General features: G+C 30.2%; 1 protein-coding gene across 1 annotated transcript in view; it reads left to right on the top strand.

Moving 5' to 3' along the window:
- The window catches only part of CCDC7 (coiled-coil domain containing 7), a 166,766-nt gene that overhangs the window by 82,130 nt on the left and 66,361 nt on the right, over positions 1 to 18,275 (top strand). The window contains exons 14-16 of the mRNA XM_039839666.1: positions 6,524 to 6,589; positions 9,957 to 10,175; positions 14,357 to 14,394. Coding sequence (XP_039695600.1) covers positions 6,524 to 6,589; positions 9,957 to 10,175; positions 14,357 to 14,394 — 323 coding nt within the window. The remainder of the gene's footprint in view (positions 1 to 6,523; positions 6,590 to 9,956; positions 10,176 to 14,356; positions 14,395 to 18,275) is intronic.

The following is an 18,275-nucleotide window of genomic DNA, read 5'->3' on the forward strand; positions in this document are numbered from 1 at the left end:
TCAATTTGGATGCATTTTATTTCTCCTTCTTGTCTGATTGCTGGACTAGGACTTCCAATATTATGTTGAAAAGAAGTGGTGAAAGTGAGTATCCTTGTCTTGTTCCTGATCTTAAGGAAAATGCTTTTAGTCTTCCCCCATTGAGCGTGATGTTAGCTGTAGGTTTGTCATATATGGGCTTTATTATGTTGAGATATGTTCCCTCTATTCCTACTGAGAACTTTTATCATTAATGAATATTAGATGTTGTCAAATACTTTTTCTGCATCTATTGATATAATCATATGATTTTTATCTTTAATTTTGTTTATATGGAGTATGACAATTACTCCAAATATCAGAATTGATTTGCTGATATTAAGCCAATCTTGCATCTCAGGAAAATTTCCACTTGGTTATGGCATATGATCTCTTTAATGTATTGCTGAATTCTATTTGCTAATAGTTTGTTGAGGATTTTTGCATCAATGTTCAGCAGAGATATTGGCCTATAGTTTTTTTTTTTTTTTTACTGTCTTTGGTTTTGGAATCAGGGTAATGTTGGCCTCATAAAAAGAGTTAGAAAGACTTCCCTCCTCTTAAACTTTTTGAATTAATTTGAGAAGAATAGGTATTAATTCTTCTTTGAATGTTTGGTAAAATTCACCTATGAAGCCATGTTTTCTTGGAAGCTTTTGATTATTGATTTTTTTGGTAGTAATGGGCCTGGTCAGATTTTCTCTCTTCTTGTGAGATTGTATGTTTTACGTTTTAGGTGGACTGACTTCTTTCAGTATTTCCTGTAATGTAGGCCTTGTAGTAGAGATTTCTCTCAATTTTTGTGTGTCTGGAAAGTTCTTTAATTATCCTTCCTTTCTAAAGAAGAGCTTTGCTGGATATATTATTCATGAGTGGTAGTTCCTTTCATTTAATAGTTTAAATATTTGATTCCAGTCCTTTCTGGCTTGTAAGGTTTGTGCTGAGAAGTCTGACTATAACTTAATGGGTTTACCTTTATAGTTTACCATCTTCTTTTCACTGGCTCCACTGAGCATTTTTTCTTTGTCATTGATTTTTGATAATTTTAATACAATGTTCTTGGAGAAGGCTTCTTTGGGTTGAGATAATTGGGTGTTCTGTTGACTTCTTGAATTCTAAGCTCACACTCATTCTTTAGATTTGGAAATTCTCATGAACTATTTGTGTGAAAATGTTCTCTGATCTTTCCTTTTTTCCCTCCCCTTCTGGAATACCCATTATTCTTATGTTTCCTTTCCTGATGGTGTATGCTAATTCTTGTGTTCATCTTTCATTTTTTTTTTCTTCAGTCTCTCTCTTCTTTCTTCTGAATTATTTCTAAATTTCAGTCTTTGATATCACTGATCCTTTCTTATATTTGGTCAACTCTATTTTCTAAGCTTGCTATTTCATGTTTCATCTCTTTTAGTGTGTTCTTTATCTCCAGAAGTCCTGTTTCATTATTTTTGAGGGTTTCAGTCTCCATGCTAAAAAACTCATTCTGCTGATCTAGTTTTTTTTTTTTTTCCCCTCAACTCTTGGAATTGTTGATATTATTTTGGATCTCATTGAGTTTTTTTCAGAAGTACCATCCTGAATTCTCTGTCATTTAAATCACATATTTCTATATCTTTAAGCTTATTTTCTGGAGGTTGTTCTCTTTCTTTCTGAACGCCTGTCACCTTGGTTGTTCATGCCATTTAATGAACTATTTCTCTGCCTGGGCATTAATAGGAGAGTATCCTGCTTCCCCCGCCCAGAAAGAATATTTATTATATAGTGTTCTCTCTTTAGCCTGTTGCTAAGACAGTGTTTTACTTTTGATTTCCAATAGGTGTCATCTGATCCTCTTAGATACTGGCTTTGAGACTTAATAATGCTTTTTTTTTCTTATAAATATTCAATCATAATGACTACCCTCGATCTCAGTCCCTGTCTGTATTAATGATAATTTCGGTAGCATTTGCTCAAATTCCCCTAGGGCTCTGAGTTGTTTGGACTTAGCGGATATGCGGGGGAGGGTACCCTCTTGTTTGGTGGGTGGGGTTGCTATTTCCGTGATTCAGCCTAGCACTTCACAACTGCGGCTACTAAGAACCAGGTGTTACCCCTCTGCTCTTAGTCCTCGCTTCACTTTCTGCCCTAATCTCTGTGTTCTGCTGCTCGTGTGGAGCTCACAGATCCCTCAGGCAGGGCTGTTCAGGGAACAGGTTGCAACTTCTTCTCTCCTTCTCCTCTTGCAGGGAGCTCAAGCTGAAGAGAAAGCTAAAAATGTAAACTAAAAACATTTTTTGAAATAAATAAAAACTCAGCGACACCTATAAAATACAAATAAATTTGTATTCAGTGAAAAATATATACCTTATAGTGTTTATTATTAAACAAAAGTAAAAACAAATAAGTTACATATACAATTAATGCAGATTTGAAAAGAAACTAAAAATAAAGAAAAAGAGATAGAAACAATTAATAAAGATAAAGGTTAAAGTAACTAAATAGAAAACAAACAATAACAGCAATAAGAAATGAAAAAGTAGAACAGTTAAATGAACCCAAAACCAGTTAGTTGAAAAAAATCTATATGTAATCCCTTGACAAACTTGACTAAAAAGAAAAGAAACAAACAACAAAAAACAAAAAACAAATGCTTTTGTAAGTAAAAAAGAAATGGCAAAAGGGTAGAAGCAGAAATACAAAAAAAAAAAAAAAAAAAAAAAGAAAAGTTGAACCCTAATAACATAATGTAAAATTGCAAGCAATAAACTGAAAAAAAGTCATTAGAAATGAATAAAATATAGACTACCAAAATAGATGCACAATAATCTCAAAAAGAATTGGAAAAGTAGTCAAAGAGCTACTGTTTTTTTAAAATGGCTCTTAGATGATTTTACAGGTAAGTTTTATGTGATCTTCAAATTATTTCTCCCTTTTAAAAAAGTCCTTTTTAAATTCTGATTAGAAATGTATTACATTATTATATAAATTTGAAAAGATTAATATTTTTATAAAATTAAATCTTACCATTTGGCAGTGGTAAACTTTAGATTACAAGAATTACAATTTACAAGTCTAAAAAATTCATATAACTTATAATTAACTAGTTTGATTATCACTGAGTTAAATTATTATAAACTCTCTAATTGTTCTCTCTGACTGCAAAATTCTATCTCTACTCCAAAATTCGTCTTTCATATAGCTTGCAGAATGATCTTAAACAAATAATACCATGTGGGTCATTCTTAATACTCTTCAATAAGCTATTTCTTACTCAAAATCCACTTCCTACTACTCCTCTCCTTAACCCAAAACTCCTATTACACTCAAGCACTTGAATTTTTCTTATTAGCCTTTGTTCCCTCAAGTCGTTGTCTTTCCACATATTGTTATATCTAAATCAAAATCATTCCTGTTTTAGAATTTCATATTCTCAATTACTATATCATAATTTCCCTGCTTTCTGTTGTATCAGCTGGGGTCACTCATGTGGCTTTATTCAGCCGTGGAATATTCAGGCGGTCTTCTTCAAATGTCTGGTGGTGGGTAGAATGTTCCTCCCAATCTACTGCCTGACTTCCACGGTTCTGACCTCTGGATGCTCTTATGCACAGATCACCTGCTTAGACATGCTTGTGTATATTTTGGGTGTAATTTGTTGAGTTTTAGATGTTCGTCTCATAGTTATTTCAAGCAGAAAGATCTGGCATGCTTCTGATGTCACCCCTATTACATATGTTCTCTTTCTCTTTTTTCTCCCCCCTCTCTCTTTCTCTCTTTATAAAATTCAATTATATCTAAATTTGTTTTATTATTTTAAGTCTCTATATCTTTACTAGTTAGAGAATAGGCTAGGCTGCTATATAAAGGAACCCCATATAATTTAATTGCTTAAACAACATAGTATATTATTTTTCTCTCAACGAAAGTTTGGGGAGATGTGAGGAGAGTAGTTTGATGTTCTCTGGGACCCTGTCCCCTTACTTCTTGCTCTCATTTCTCATTGAAGTTTAGAAATTTTACCAGATCTTATTTTATTTATTTATTTATTTATTTTTACTCAGCTCAGGGAAGTATTGTTTTCCTATTTATTTCATTATTATTTATCTATCTTCTTTCTTTTCTCCCTCTGGAACTAATATTTAAATATTACGAGTCCTAGATTTATTCTTTAAGTCTTCTATCTTTTTAGTAGAAGATAGAAGTGTGTTTTTTTTTCTGTGTTATGAGATATTTCTTCCATTTACTTTACAATATTTCTAGATCTATTCCCAGAAGTAGGCTTTCTCCTTTTCACCTTTTCTTGAAATTTTATGTTAAAAAAATCATGTTTTTAAAAATATCTCAGGAGACTCCAAATCATGGCTCTAATTGTATACATCAGAGATCTCCGTCAGAGTTCTAGTTTTCTTCCTAATTATTTTCTGTCTGTCTCTTTAGTTCTGTTTTAGTAGGGATACCTCTTTAGATTGTTCAATTTGGTCTTCCTGTGTGAAGTTACTCAGTCCCATCAGATGGTTTATTATATTTCTCTGACTGTTTATGGATATGAGTTTCCTCAACACCTCATAGATCATATATGGCAATCTCTTGAACAGTGCCTAGAAGATTTATTTTTGTCCCCATTATTACCTGTTTCTGTTTTTATAGATACTACATCCTCTACAATTTCAATGAGAATAAAAATGTAGATTTAAAGTTTTCCTTTGTTTCTTAAAATAACTCTGTTTCAGAAGTAGAATATTTGCTCTATATTGTAAGATGTTTTTCCATTTTCATTCGAACTTTATTTTTTTCTGATGAGAAGTAGTCATTCAAATGATCATTTCATTTGAACGTCATCATACTTTGCTCTCAAGATGTTCTCTTTTTACTTGGTTTTCAACAGTTTGATTCTAAATTTTGTGTGCATGATTTTCTATATATACATCAACATGGGGTTTGCTGAGCATCTTAAGTATGTAAATTTCACCAAGTTTTGGAAATTTTCAACTAATTTTTCAAGCACTTTTTCTACCATTCCCTTGCTGTCTTTTCCTTATGGAAATGCAATTATATGTTAGATATTTGATATTATTCCAAATGTTTTTTAGTCTCTTCATTTTTTCCCAATCATTGTTTTATTTGTCTTAGATATTTTCTATTGTTGTATCTTCAAATGGTCTGACAATTTACACTGTAATATCCAATCTGCTCCTTTTTTTAGCCAGATATATTTTTCTGCACTACAATTTTCATTTGTCTAATTTTTTATAGTTTTTATTTCTATGCTGATAGTTCCACAATTACATTCACTGCGAGTATATTTTCCTTTACTTTGGATATTGTTATAGTAGTTGCTTTAAAATTCTCATATGCTAATTCTAAAATCTGGGCTGTGTTAGGATTAATCTGTAGGTTTTCTTTTATCTTAAGAGTAAGTCTAATTTTCCTATTTCTTCAAATGTCAAGTGATTCTAAATTTTATCTTGGATATTAGGAATGTCATATTGAAAGTCTGGATTTTGCTATATTCTTCCAATGATCAATATTACTTTTGTTCATTTGTCTTGCTTTAATATATAATTAACAGGATTGGATGCAAAATAAAGATTCTGTATTTAGACAAAAACTCAAATTGTACTTAAAAAAAAAATCTTTTGCCGGACTAATTAGAATCTTCCTTTTGCCTATGTGGTTCAGGGGTCAGAGGGAGATTTAGGCAGAGTTTATAAAATAATTTGGGGCTTCCTGTATCTGTCTCTCTTCTTTTTGTGATTTCCCCCTAACCTTTCCAGTGGCTGTGATTGCCCTGAACTCTGCTGTTTGGTTTTTAAGATCTAAAATCTCAGGCTTTATATCAGCTATTAGGTGCCATGCCCAACTCAGATAGGGTTTGGCCTCAAGACTAGAAGCCAAAAAATAAAAAAATAAAAATAAGAATATTACTTAGGACTCTTTCCTTCTTCCAGTGTCATCTTCTCTCAAGAATCTACCTACTCTTGGTTGCTTTCCAGGTTGATATTTGTATTTTGTTCATAGTTTATGGTTGTTATGTGTGGCAGGGTTGTCCAGTAGGAATTTTCCCTGCTATACCAGAAACAGAACTGGGAACTTTAGGTATGGTTTTTCAAAGTGCCTTGTATCTGATGAAGAATATTTGAGATATTTCATGTGTAATAGAATCCACTCATTCTCACAAAGTCAGAACTATGTTTATTTTGTGTTAAGAGTAAATTTGCTTTTTATGAAATTTGAAATGTTTGTGTTTTAAATATTTCAAGCCTAGAGAAAAGGAAAAATTAAATGTTTAATTTACTGTAGTTACAATTTGGTAGATTTAAAGTTAGTTTACCTATGAAAAATCAATACAATAAGAAGCTATAGCTACAGAAATTACCCACCCTCATGCCTGGGAAGTGTGCAATAAATGTGTATGCTCAAATAATCATCATGGTTATATATAGATTTTAGAAAGGTAATAATTTTAACATTAAATTAATAAAAATGAAAGTACCAAAAGTGAATACCCCCCTCCCCCCTTATATCCTAGGAAGTAGCATGGACTCTGGAAACTGAGAACAAAGTCCTTCAGGAAAAACTGAAGCAAGCTTTACAGGTAAAAGATATCATGTCCTTTTAAAATTGTTAACAAGTGAAGGAAATATCTATAAAGAATTTTTTATTTTTATTTTATTTATTTTTAATTTATTTTTTATGGTGACATTGGTTAACAGAATTCAATAAGTTTCAGCTGTACACTTTAACAGTAAGGCATATATATGTTTACACTGTGTGTTCATCTCTCATAGTCAGATTTCTTTCTGTCACCACATATTTGACCCCCTTTACCCTGTCTACCTTCTCCCTTACTCCCATCCTCCCTCCCCTCTTCCCTCTCCCCTCTGGTAACCACTAGTCTATTGTCCGTGCCCATGAGTCTCTGTTTATTTGTCCTGTTCATTTGTTGCTTTTAGGTTTATATCCCACATATAAGTGATATTATGTGATTTGCAACTTTTTCTGTCTGGCTTATTTTGCTTAGCATGATTATCTTGAGGTCCATCCATGTTGTCACAAATGGCAGTATTTCATCTCTTCTATGGCTGAGTAATATTCTATATGTACAACAGCTTCTTTATCCAATCATCTATTGTAGGACACTTCGGTTGCTTCCATGTCTTGGCCACTGTGAATAATACTGCTATGAACATCGGTGTGCAAATATCTTTTTGAATATGGGTTTTCAAGTCCTTGGGATAAATACACAATAGGGAGATTGCTGGATCATATGATAGATCAATTCTTAGTTTTTTTGAGAAACCTCCATATTGTTTTCCATTTTGGCTGTACCAATTTATAAAGAACTTTTTAAATGAATAATTTTGACCTTGTTTACTAATAGGTCTATATTCTTTTGCCAGGTTTAAAGCATATTTATTTTATTCACTGGGAATATATTAGTAAAATTTAACATTCATTTTTATCTAAAGCAATAAGCTAGAATAAAGTAAACTTGCTATTCAAACAAAAGAAATCTCTTTCAAACTGAAACAATATTATGCATAAAAGTAAAATACTTTAGGCATTCCGATTAAACTTAGTTAAACTGGGATGTTGGCTCTTATTGCTCTTTTTCAAATTGTTGCTAAATGATATAATAAGAAGAGAAAGAAGCTCCATTTTTATAAGTGGGTCCATAAAAGTAATATTATTTGTATATTATATAGTTTCCTTCTGAAAAATGCAAAATAATACACAAATTCATTAATGATATAGTTCAAAAAGGTGGCTGGGACAACTGATATAAGAAGCAACAGATTTTCTTTTTATTAGAAGCAATAATTTAATCACTATGTTATATACCCGAAACTAATTTTGTATAGGAACTGAAAAATAAAAACAAAGAAACAACATAGAATGATACAAGACAAAAGCAATCATTTAGAAAATATAGTAGAAAAATTTTATTAATAATATTAAGATAGTATATTTAACAAGAAATAGAGTTATAGATGAAGAAAAATATACTTTACTGAAAGATATAGATGAACAATGAAGAAGCAATTTATATTTTTAGTTTTAATAATATTATAAATATTTCAATTTTCTACTTTCTCCAAATTGATATACGAACTTAATGCAATTTATTTCTAAATATAAATGGAATTATTTTTGAGTTTAACAAAATTATTATAGGATATATTGAGATAATAAATTGGCGAATATACAAAATAACAAAGATTTGCTCATTTAAATCAATATATATTGTAAAACTACAATAACTAAAGCAATGTGGTTCTGGATTTGGTACTGAATGAAAAGACAAGAAACGAATTCAAATGACTATAATAATTTATTATTTAATAGTTTTAGTTATTAAAATTTTTTGTAGAAAGATAAAATAGTCACAAAAAGTAAATTACTATGAAAAAATAGTTAGGTCTCTTAGTTCATATGATACACCAAAATAAGTTGCAGATTGATTTAAGATACAAAAGTAATAAATGAACTATAAAGATATTAGCAGAAATACTTGGTAACAATTATCTGGTTTTGGCTAGAGCAAGGTTTTCTAAGTATTAAACCACCAAGAAATATGTTCATATATTTATATATTTCATATATAAATTTAAAACATTTTTATGGTAAAAAAATCATGAGATATAAAAATAAATGGAAAATTTCTACAAAATGTTTGATATGAACATATTTTACAAATATAAAAAAATATAAATAGCCCTCCTCCCAAATAGACAAAGGACACAAACAGGCAAGTGGTAATTTAGAAACACACGGCGTTGCTCGTTAAATACAAACCAATATATTCGACCTCACTCTTCAAATAAATGCAATTTAGAATAACTATGGTGTAGAATTTTTTTACCTACATTTTGGTAAAACTTTAACAAGCAGAAATATCTAATATTTTTGACAAATATCTGATATTTGTGCTGAAATCAGAAACCTTTCATACATTTCTGTTATCAGTATGGATTGGTACTTTTCTAGAAGAAACGTATAGAGCAAAAGACTTAGAAAAACATATCCTTTTCATTAAACAGTTCCACTTCTAAAAAAATACTGTGAAGAAGAAAAAAATGTACAGAGATTTTGCACAAGTATGTATAATATAAAATTTTTAATAACAAAAATTTTAAATTACTAATATGTGCATTGATAAGAAATTTACTAAAGGTATATTATTTAATGTACTTCTGTTTGTTGTCATGAAAACATATCGATGACATTATATAATGAAAAGGTCATATTATATGGTATGTATAGTATGATCCGATATAGACAAAAAGTAAAAATACATATAAATGCATTAGTTATATTCAGAAATATTTAAAAAAATAAATATCAAAATGTAAACAGTTTTCTATTTGTGGTGAGATTATTTGTGAACTTTATTTTGTTGATCTAAATATTCTTTCACACAAAATATTATATGTATTTTAAAATGCAATATACATATGATGTATTATTGAATGATACACTTGAAACCTATATAATTTATTAACCAGTCTCCTAAATAAATTTAAAAAACATAAAAAATATCTTAAAGAAAAATTTTATTCTAGAAGAAATCAATTATTTTCCACATTTTCTTTTATTATTTGTTATTATAGATGTCAATTATCTTGGTTACAATCCAGCACTTCGTATATAATGTATACCTTTTATTAACTTTTATTGTGCCTATATAATAATTATGGCCTTTAAAAAAACAACAGCAGGAGAATCTCTCAGCTATAAAAATAGCCCTCAAAGTTGAAGATGTTTATTCATAGTTTTTAATTTTGAGGATTTATTAAACTGTGGGTTACATTAGTGGTTTAACTTAAGTTTCTTCAATTCAGTAAAAATAAAATTGAGAAGTAATATGGGCATGAATATATGCAGATCCCTGAACGTTATAATATTGGCAGGAAAATATCACAGGAATAATGCTTGATAAATGGTTCTTTTTTAAAAAACAGGAAGCTGAAACAGCTAAGCAACAACTTAAGTATTTCCTAAATCAAGGAGCGTTGCTTAGAAATGATGAGAAGAACAAGACAACATTGGAAAGGAATATTCATAAAACAGAAGTTAAAGGTGAAGATTTGAAATATATATCGGAGACAGAGACAACAAAAGAACAAGTTGCAGATTCAAGTGGACAAAAGAGAAATTCTAAAATCCAAGAAAGTCCGCGGGTAAGGAAATAACCAAAATATAGAAATGTGTGCTATAAGAGCTTAATCTTTTATATTATCATTTACTTTGTATCTATTACTTTAAAAAATTTTCTATGTCTTTTATTGCTTGTATTTTTACCTTTTAATTTCTGGGCATATTCATTTTTATCTTGAATATTAATCTGTAAATTAAATGTGTATTGATTTTGTTAGTGATTTCTTTTTTTTAGGCATACAAATGTTGACATTTTATTTTCAGGATAGCTGTGCCAAGACAAACTTCTCAGATATAAAATAATATTTTTTATTTATATTTATTTATTTATTTATTTATTTATTTATTTATTTATATCTAGATATAATTGATATACATTATGTTACCTTCCAGTGTACAACATAATGGTTTAACATTTGTATATTTTACAAAATTATTAACACGATAAGTTTAGTTATGTATGTTACCATACTAAGTTACAGAATTTTTTTCTTATGATGAGAACTTTTAAGATTTTAATCTCTTAGAAACTTTCAAATATGCAATACAATATTATTAACTATCATGATGATAGTTATATTATATCACCTGGACTGTAAATATACTTTATAACTGAAAGTTTGTAACTTTTGATTCCTTTCACTTATTTTGCCTGCCTCTAACCCTGACCTCTGGAAATCACTAATCTGTTTTCTGTATCTCTGAGTTTTTTTTTTTAGTTACAACATATAAGTGAGATCATATAGTGTTTGTCTTGATTTCATTTTTTTATGAATGAATAATATTCCTTTGTGTGTATGTGTATGTAGATAGATCTCTCTCTCTATATATATGTGTGCGTGTGTGTGTGTGTGTGTGTGTGTGTAGATATATATATATATATAAAAATATAAATATAAATATATATATAGAAAACAGATTATTTATTCTATATCTATCTCACAGGTTCTTTATTTATTCATCCATTGATGTACACTTAGTTTGTTTCCATATCTAAGCTATTGTAAATAATGGTGCAATGAATATGGTGGTGCATGTATCTTTTTGATGTATCTTTTTGTGTTTTTGTTTTCTTTGGATAAATGCCCAGAAGTGGAATTACTGGATCTTGTAGTAGCTCTGTTTTTAGCTTTTTGAGGAACTTTCATACTGTTTTCCATAGTAGCTGTACCAATTTACATTCCCATCCACAGTGCAAAAGAGTTCCCCTTTCTTCATATTTATATACATATACATATACATATACATATACGTATACGTATACGTATACACTGATATACATGAGCCTCATGGTAACCATAAAGCAAAAATCCCACAAAACTATAATAGTTACACAGAAGAAAATGAAAAGAATCTAAACCTAATATTACAGAAAGTTACAAAATCATCAGGAACGTAAGCAAGAGAAGTAGATAGGAACAGAGAGGAATTACAAAACAGCCAGAAAACAATTAACAAATGTCAATAAGTACATACCTGTCAATAATTGATTTAAGTGTAAATGGACTAAATTCTCCAATAGAAAGACATAGAGTGCTTGAATAGATAAAAAAACAGGACGCATCTGTATACCCATCTACATATTGTCTTCAAGAGACTCACCTTAGATGTAAGGATACACATACCTGAAAGTAAAAGGATGGAAAAAGATATTTCATGCAAATGGAAACCCAAAGATAGCTAGAATAGCTATACTTATATCAGACAAAATAGACTTAATTTGTTCATGTTTAATAATTTTTTATTTTTCTGTTACAGTTGGCATACAATACTATATTAGTTTCAGGTGCACAACATAGTGATTAGACATTTAACTTACGAAGTGATCACCTGACACCATACATAGTTATTACAATATTATTGACTATATTCCCTATGCTGTACTTTACATCTTCCTGACTATTTTGTAATTACCTATTTGTATTTCTTAATCCCTTCACTTTTTCAACCAGCCTCCTAATATTCCTCCCACCTGGCATCTATCAATTTGTTCTCTGTGTATAAGTTTGTTTCTATTTTGTTTGTTCATTTATTTTGTTTTTTATATTCCAGAAAGAAGTGAAATCATATGGTGTTTCTTTTTCTCTGTTTCACTTACTTCACTTAGTATAATACCCTCTAGGACCCTCCATGTTGTTGCAGATGACAAGATTTCCTTCTTTTTTATGGCCAAGTAATATTCTGTTGTATATATGTACCACTTTCTCTTTATCTAGTTGTCTATTATGATAGCCATTCTGATAGACATGAAGTGATATCTCATTGTAGTTTTGATTTGCATTTCCCTGATGATTAGTCATGTTGAGTATCTTTTCATATGTCTATTGTCCATCTGTATGTCCTCTCTGGAGAAATATCTGCTCAGGTTCTATGCCCATTTTTAAATCGAATCATTTGCTTTTTTGGTGTTAAGTTGCATGACTTATATATTTTGGATATTAGCTCCTTATTGGATGTATCATTGGTGAATATATTCTCCTATTCAGTAGATTATCTTTTGTTTTGTTGATGGTTTCTTTGCTCTGCAAAACTGTTTAATTTGCTGTGGTCCCAATTGTTTATTTTTCCTTTTGTTTCCCCTGCCTAGGGAGATATAGCCAAAAAAATATTACTAAGAGTAATGTCAAAGGATTTACTGTCTATATTTTTTTCTAGGAGTTTAATGGTTTTGGGACTTACATTTAAATCTTTAATCCATTCCGACCTTGTTCTTGTATATGTTGTAAGAAAGTGATCCAGATTCATTCTTTTGCATGTATCTGTTCAGTTTTCCCAAAACCATTTATTGAAGAGACTATCTTTACAGCATTGTATATTCTTGCCTCCTGTGTCAGAAATTAATTTACCATTTAGGTGTGGATTTATTTCTGGGTTCTCCATAGTATTCCATTGGTCTATATGTCTGTATTTATGGCAGTAGCATACTGTTTTGATTACTACGGCCTTGTAGTATAGTTTTATATTAAATAGCATGATACCTCCAATTTTGTTCTTCTTTCTCAAGATTGATTAGGCTATTCAGAGTTCTTTGTAGTTCCATATAAATTTTAGAATCATTTGTTTCTAGTTCTGTGAAAAATGCCGTTGGTATTTTGATAGGGATTGCACTGAATCTGTAGATTGCTTTGGGCAGTGTGGACATTTTAATGATGTTAGTTCTTCCTATCCGTAAGCATGGTATCTTCTTCAGTTTCTTTCTTCAAGGTCTTATAGTTTTCTGAGTACAGGTCTTTGACCTCCTTAGTTAAATTTATTCTTAGGTATTTTATTTTTTGATGTAATTATAAATGGATTGTTTTATGAATTTCTCTTTCTGATAGTTCATCATTGGTATATAAAAACACAACTGATTTTTCAATATTAATTTTGTATCCTGCTACTTAACTGAATTCATTTATCAGTTCTAATTTTTTTTTTTTTGGTGGAGTCTTTAGGGTTCTCTCTTTACAGTATCATGTCATCTGCAAATAATGACCATTTTACTTCTTTTCCAATTTGGATGCCTTTTTTTTTTTTGGTCTAGTTTCTGTGGCTAGGACTTTCAATATTATGTTGAATAAAAATGGTGAAAATGGATATCCTTGTCTTGTTCCTGATCTTAAAGAAAATGCTTTTAGCTTTTCACCATTGAGTATGTTGTAGGTTTGTCATGTGGCCTTTGTTATGTCGATGTGTTGTTCTCTCTTGTCCCACTTTGCTGAGAGCTTTTTTTTTTTTTATCATAAATCAATTCTGGATTTTGTCAAATGCTTTTCCTGCGTGTATTAAATGATCATATGATTGTTTTCATTTTATATCCCACATATAAGTGAAATCATATAGTTCCGAATTTTTTCTGTCTGACTTATTTTACTTAGCATGATTATCTCAAGATCCATTTATGTTGGCACAAATGGCAGTATTTCATCTTTTCTTATGGCTGAGTAATATTCCATTGTATATATGTACTGCATCTTAATAATTTTTATTTATTATATATAAAACTCTCTTTGCTCTTATTTGGAAATAAATATTGGCAGCATTTCTTCTACTATATCCCTTCTAATATCAAATATGATAATTTCTTAACTTTTTTGATTCCTTAATCTTACAGAATTGACATATTTTAAAAAACTTCTTTGAATGATATTTAAAAAAATGTTTTAATGTAAACATATTATGTGCCTATTTGGTATATTTAAATTTAGTATTATCTTTATTACAGATCTCAATTGTCCACAATGAAAGCCCAACTGAAAACAGGTAAAATATTTAAAAAAATTTATTCTTTTTCTTATCTTTACCAGTTTACATAACTAAACGGTAAAAAGAGCCATTCTAAACTCAGTATCATAAAACTCCTTGATTTATATCTCTGCTTACAATATTACACTCTTATCTTTGAAACGAATTCTAATAGAAAGTATTTGAAACTTCAGGTGTTAAAGAGTAATGGTTTTAGATGCTATCAAAATAAAAAATTCTAAATAAAAATTTTAAATTAAGGACCAGGGTAGTATACAAAACCACATTTCCTATGCTAAAAACAATCAAATTTATAGATAGTAAGAAACTGATTCTTATTTTGAAGTTAATTACCATCATTCAGAGGGATGACCTCAATACAAACAATTCGTTTAAAAATATTTTTGCCTTTCATTTTTGCTGAATCATGTTATATATATATATGCACACAAATAATTAAATTAATAGATTCATTCAATTAAACCTATAGTTTTCACTAGTGAGTGAGTCTGCTTGATTAACATATAATTGATTCACACACCAATACTTAAACCAGTCAAGAAATAGAAAACCTAATTTAGATATATTTGTGGAAGAACAAATTCTGTCAATAAGAGTTAGGTTGCTTTCCATTGTCAGTTGTTTCTTTTGGTCATCGGCTTGAATTAATGAGAATTCAAATTCAATGTACATCAGGCACTTATTTCTTAATTATACACCCCTTTATACATAAAATTTTGACTTTAACTGCCACACTGAAAAAGAGGAAAGAATTACTGAGAAGTATGTATATCTTGGCTTCATTACTGTCTTTAATATTTCTGGATTACAGACCCAGATGAATTAGCAAGAATTAGATAATAAATGTAATGATTAATGACCAGAAGTTTTGAAAAGGTCTATTTTAAATATCTGTTGTTATTATTTATATTTTTTAAAGTATTCCTTTTTAGTATTGCAAGAGATAATTAGATATTGGCTTATTTATTTGTTGTTTTACAAACTTATCATGGGTAGATTTCTTGTCATTTATTCCTTTACATTATAGATATGTATTGTTGGTATTATGAATATTTAAAAAGGTATATGGAAAAGTATTAATAATTGTCTTCAGTGTTAATGGAACTTATCTAGCTTATAACCATGTAGAAATAGAAACAAATAAAGCATTATAGTCATATTCATGTTAAGAGTATGATAGAACATGGCATATTACTACATTTTTTCTATGAAACATAGAGAAGTGCAGTTTTTGAAAATGCGAGAAAGCCATTACTTTATCACCCTGAAGAACAGGAAGTGATAACTCTTCATATAAATTGTCTTAATATCGATTACTTAGTTGCTGCTACTGAATTAATAGACTCTTTATATATTTGGTGAACCTCAGAAAGCAGAAACATTGGCTTAAACAAAAGTATTTTAAAGAGAATCTTCAGTCTCTATAAAGACATAGTAAGGTAATCTCAATTACTTTCCATGAGCTTTCGGAAAAATCTTGAAGGATGGTTATGATAGTGTTACTGTGAATTACTGCTCCTGCAAGTCCCCATTCTACTTGATTGATAAGTCACAGTTAAGAGTGATAATAGGAAGTGGAAGAATGGAAGAATTGTTGGATGAGGAATTGCAGACTGAGATGATAGGGCATATAGGACATCAAAAGCTGAAAAATGATTGTAAAATGGATATCAAATAATTCCTCTTAAATGGCTTTATTTTCTAGAGATATTAATTGATATAATGTTTCCTAACTTCAGGAGGAAGATTATTTAAATTTGTTTCAACTCAATTTAGTTTAAATAGGAAAATAAGAACTGTGTGTCCATTCTATGCAAAGAACTATGCTAGATGTCATGGGGCATTTAAAGATGACAACTATATGGTTCCTGTCCTCAGCACAGTAACCTTCTATTAAGGTAGATGAGACGTGTAAAAATAAACATAGTATAATGCAGAAGATGCATTATCTATGAAATTACCAAGAAACTGCATCAAAAGAAGGAAAAGTTTTTGGCTGGATTGAGAATAATGTAGCATTTAATTTAAGAAAAACAGTTGGCTTGAATTTTAACGGGGTAATATGAAGAAAAGGTGTTACAGGTGGACTGAACAGTTGAAGCAAAGAGAAAGATGTTTAGAATCTACACAGTGTGCCATGGAAAGGCCAGTAATTATTATTTTTGGAATCTAGACTGAGGAGAATAATGGGGAATATAACATGAAAGAGGTTGTTTCAGCTTGACTTGTCAGGTTTTATATAATTGCCCTAACAGCTTTAGGTTGACTATTGCTAAATATAATAAAAAATTCAAACTATTAAGCACATGGCACAATATTATTCATCAAACTTCATTTTGGGTTACTTCTTAGATCCTAATAGAATTTCTGAAATACTTTGGAAAAGTCTCCCAAACCTTCAGAGAGTGGATGGGAACGAAGTAAGGAGATCCCACCCGAGCAGACACATGGTATTGCTTACAATAAAGTACATTTTTTTTTCACGCTTTACAACATTTGGAAATTTGTTTTGGCTTAGGGAATGAGTTAGTTGCATATATTTAGTCAAGCACAATTGTGTTGTTAGCTTTTAAATGACTTACAGCGTTGAAACTCACACCTTTTAGAAATGAAAATGTCAACTATTTCTTGGTTCTTGGTGTTTTAGTTTTAAGAGTTACACATCCATCCTACTTCTTTCTAAATTCCCCCTTTTAAGGGCTTTTTCTTCCAATGCTAATTAAGTTTGTTTTAAAGCAAAAATATCTGTACAAAAGAAGAAGTGTATTAATACGTGTCTACTTTTTCTCCATTGATTAGATGATTAGCTACTAAATACATTCATTTATTCACTAAAATCATTCATTCAAAAAATATTTTGTCACCTTCATATGCCATGTATTCTTCTAGGCATTGGGTTTTACTGATAAGTAACATAAATAAGGTCTGTTGTGGTGTTTACACTATAGTGGGAAAGATAAGCAATAAACAAGTAAAAATAAATGAACACGATAATTTTAGGGAGTAATAAATGAAGACAATAAAACTCTCTTTCAGATAGGGAGTCACAGGAAAGGATAATTTAGATTGGGTGATCAAGGGTATTATCTATCATGAAAAGGGATTATATAATTATGAAATAAAAAACTATTAAAATATTTTAATAGTTTCCAGCTTTTACCAGAATAAACTTCTACAAATGTAAATTTACCTTATTATTAAAAGCTCTAGAGGAGAATTCATAATTTCCTCAGTTAACTATTGTGCAAGGACTAGTGACCTAAATCGTAGGCATAAGGTAGATTTTATAGAGGAAATCTTACAAACTAAGAAATAGTAGAGTGTAAAATATCCCCCAAGCTATTATTATTTCGTAAAGTTATGCTTGGACTGAGTATAGCTGGATTCACCAGGAGAAAGTACCCCTGAGAGGGACTTCTTCCTCATATAACACTTTACAAAATTAGGGGAATTGGGAAGAAATAGAGGACAGCTAGTCAACCATGTAACAGTGATTGATTCCTGGTTGGGGTAGTGGCCTTGTTAGAAAAAGGGAGCGCTTGGAGGAGTAGGCAATTTGTATAGTGATATCGCTGGTATCAATGAGAGCTGTTTTTCCATTGAACAGTCCTGGTGAACCGGCTTTTCCAAACCATCAGATGGGGGAAGGGATAGGGCCACCAGGGCCATTCAAAACAAAGATTTGTCTCTGCTCTGTCCACTCTTGGTCTTGGAGTCTCTTTTATATAAATCTCTTTCTTAGCTCTGGCTAACACCTTGTCTTGATCATAACAACTTCCATAGTATTGCCTGAGTGAAGGATGTCAATAAGGTCCATAGCTGGGTTAGGTAAAGGTATAGAAACAGTATCCTATTGAATTCACATGGTAGGCTCTACT

This window comes from Pteropus medius, unplaced genomic scaffold (assembly GCF_902729225.1).
Source record: "Pteropus medius unplaced genomic scaffold, Ma_sr-lr_union100, whole genome shotgun sequence".
Taxonomy (NCBI): domain Eukaryota; kingdom Metazoa; phylum Chordata; class Mammalia; order Chiroptera; family Pteropodidae; genus Pteropus; species Pteropus medius.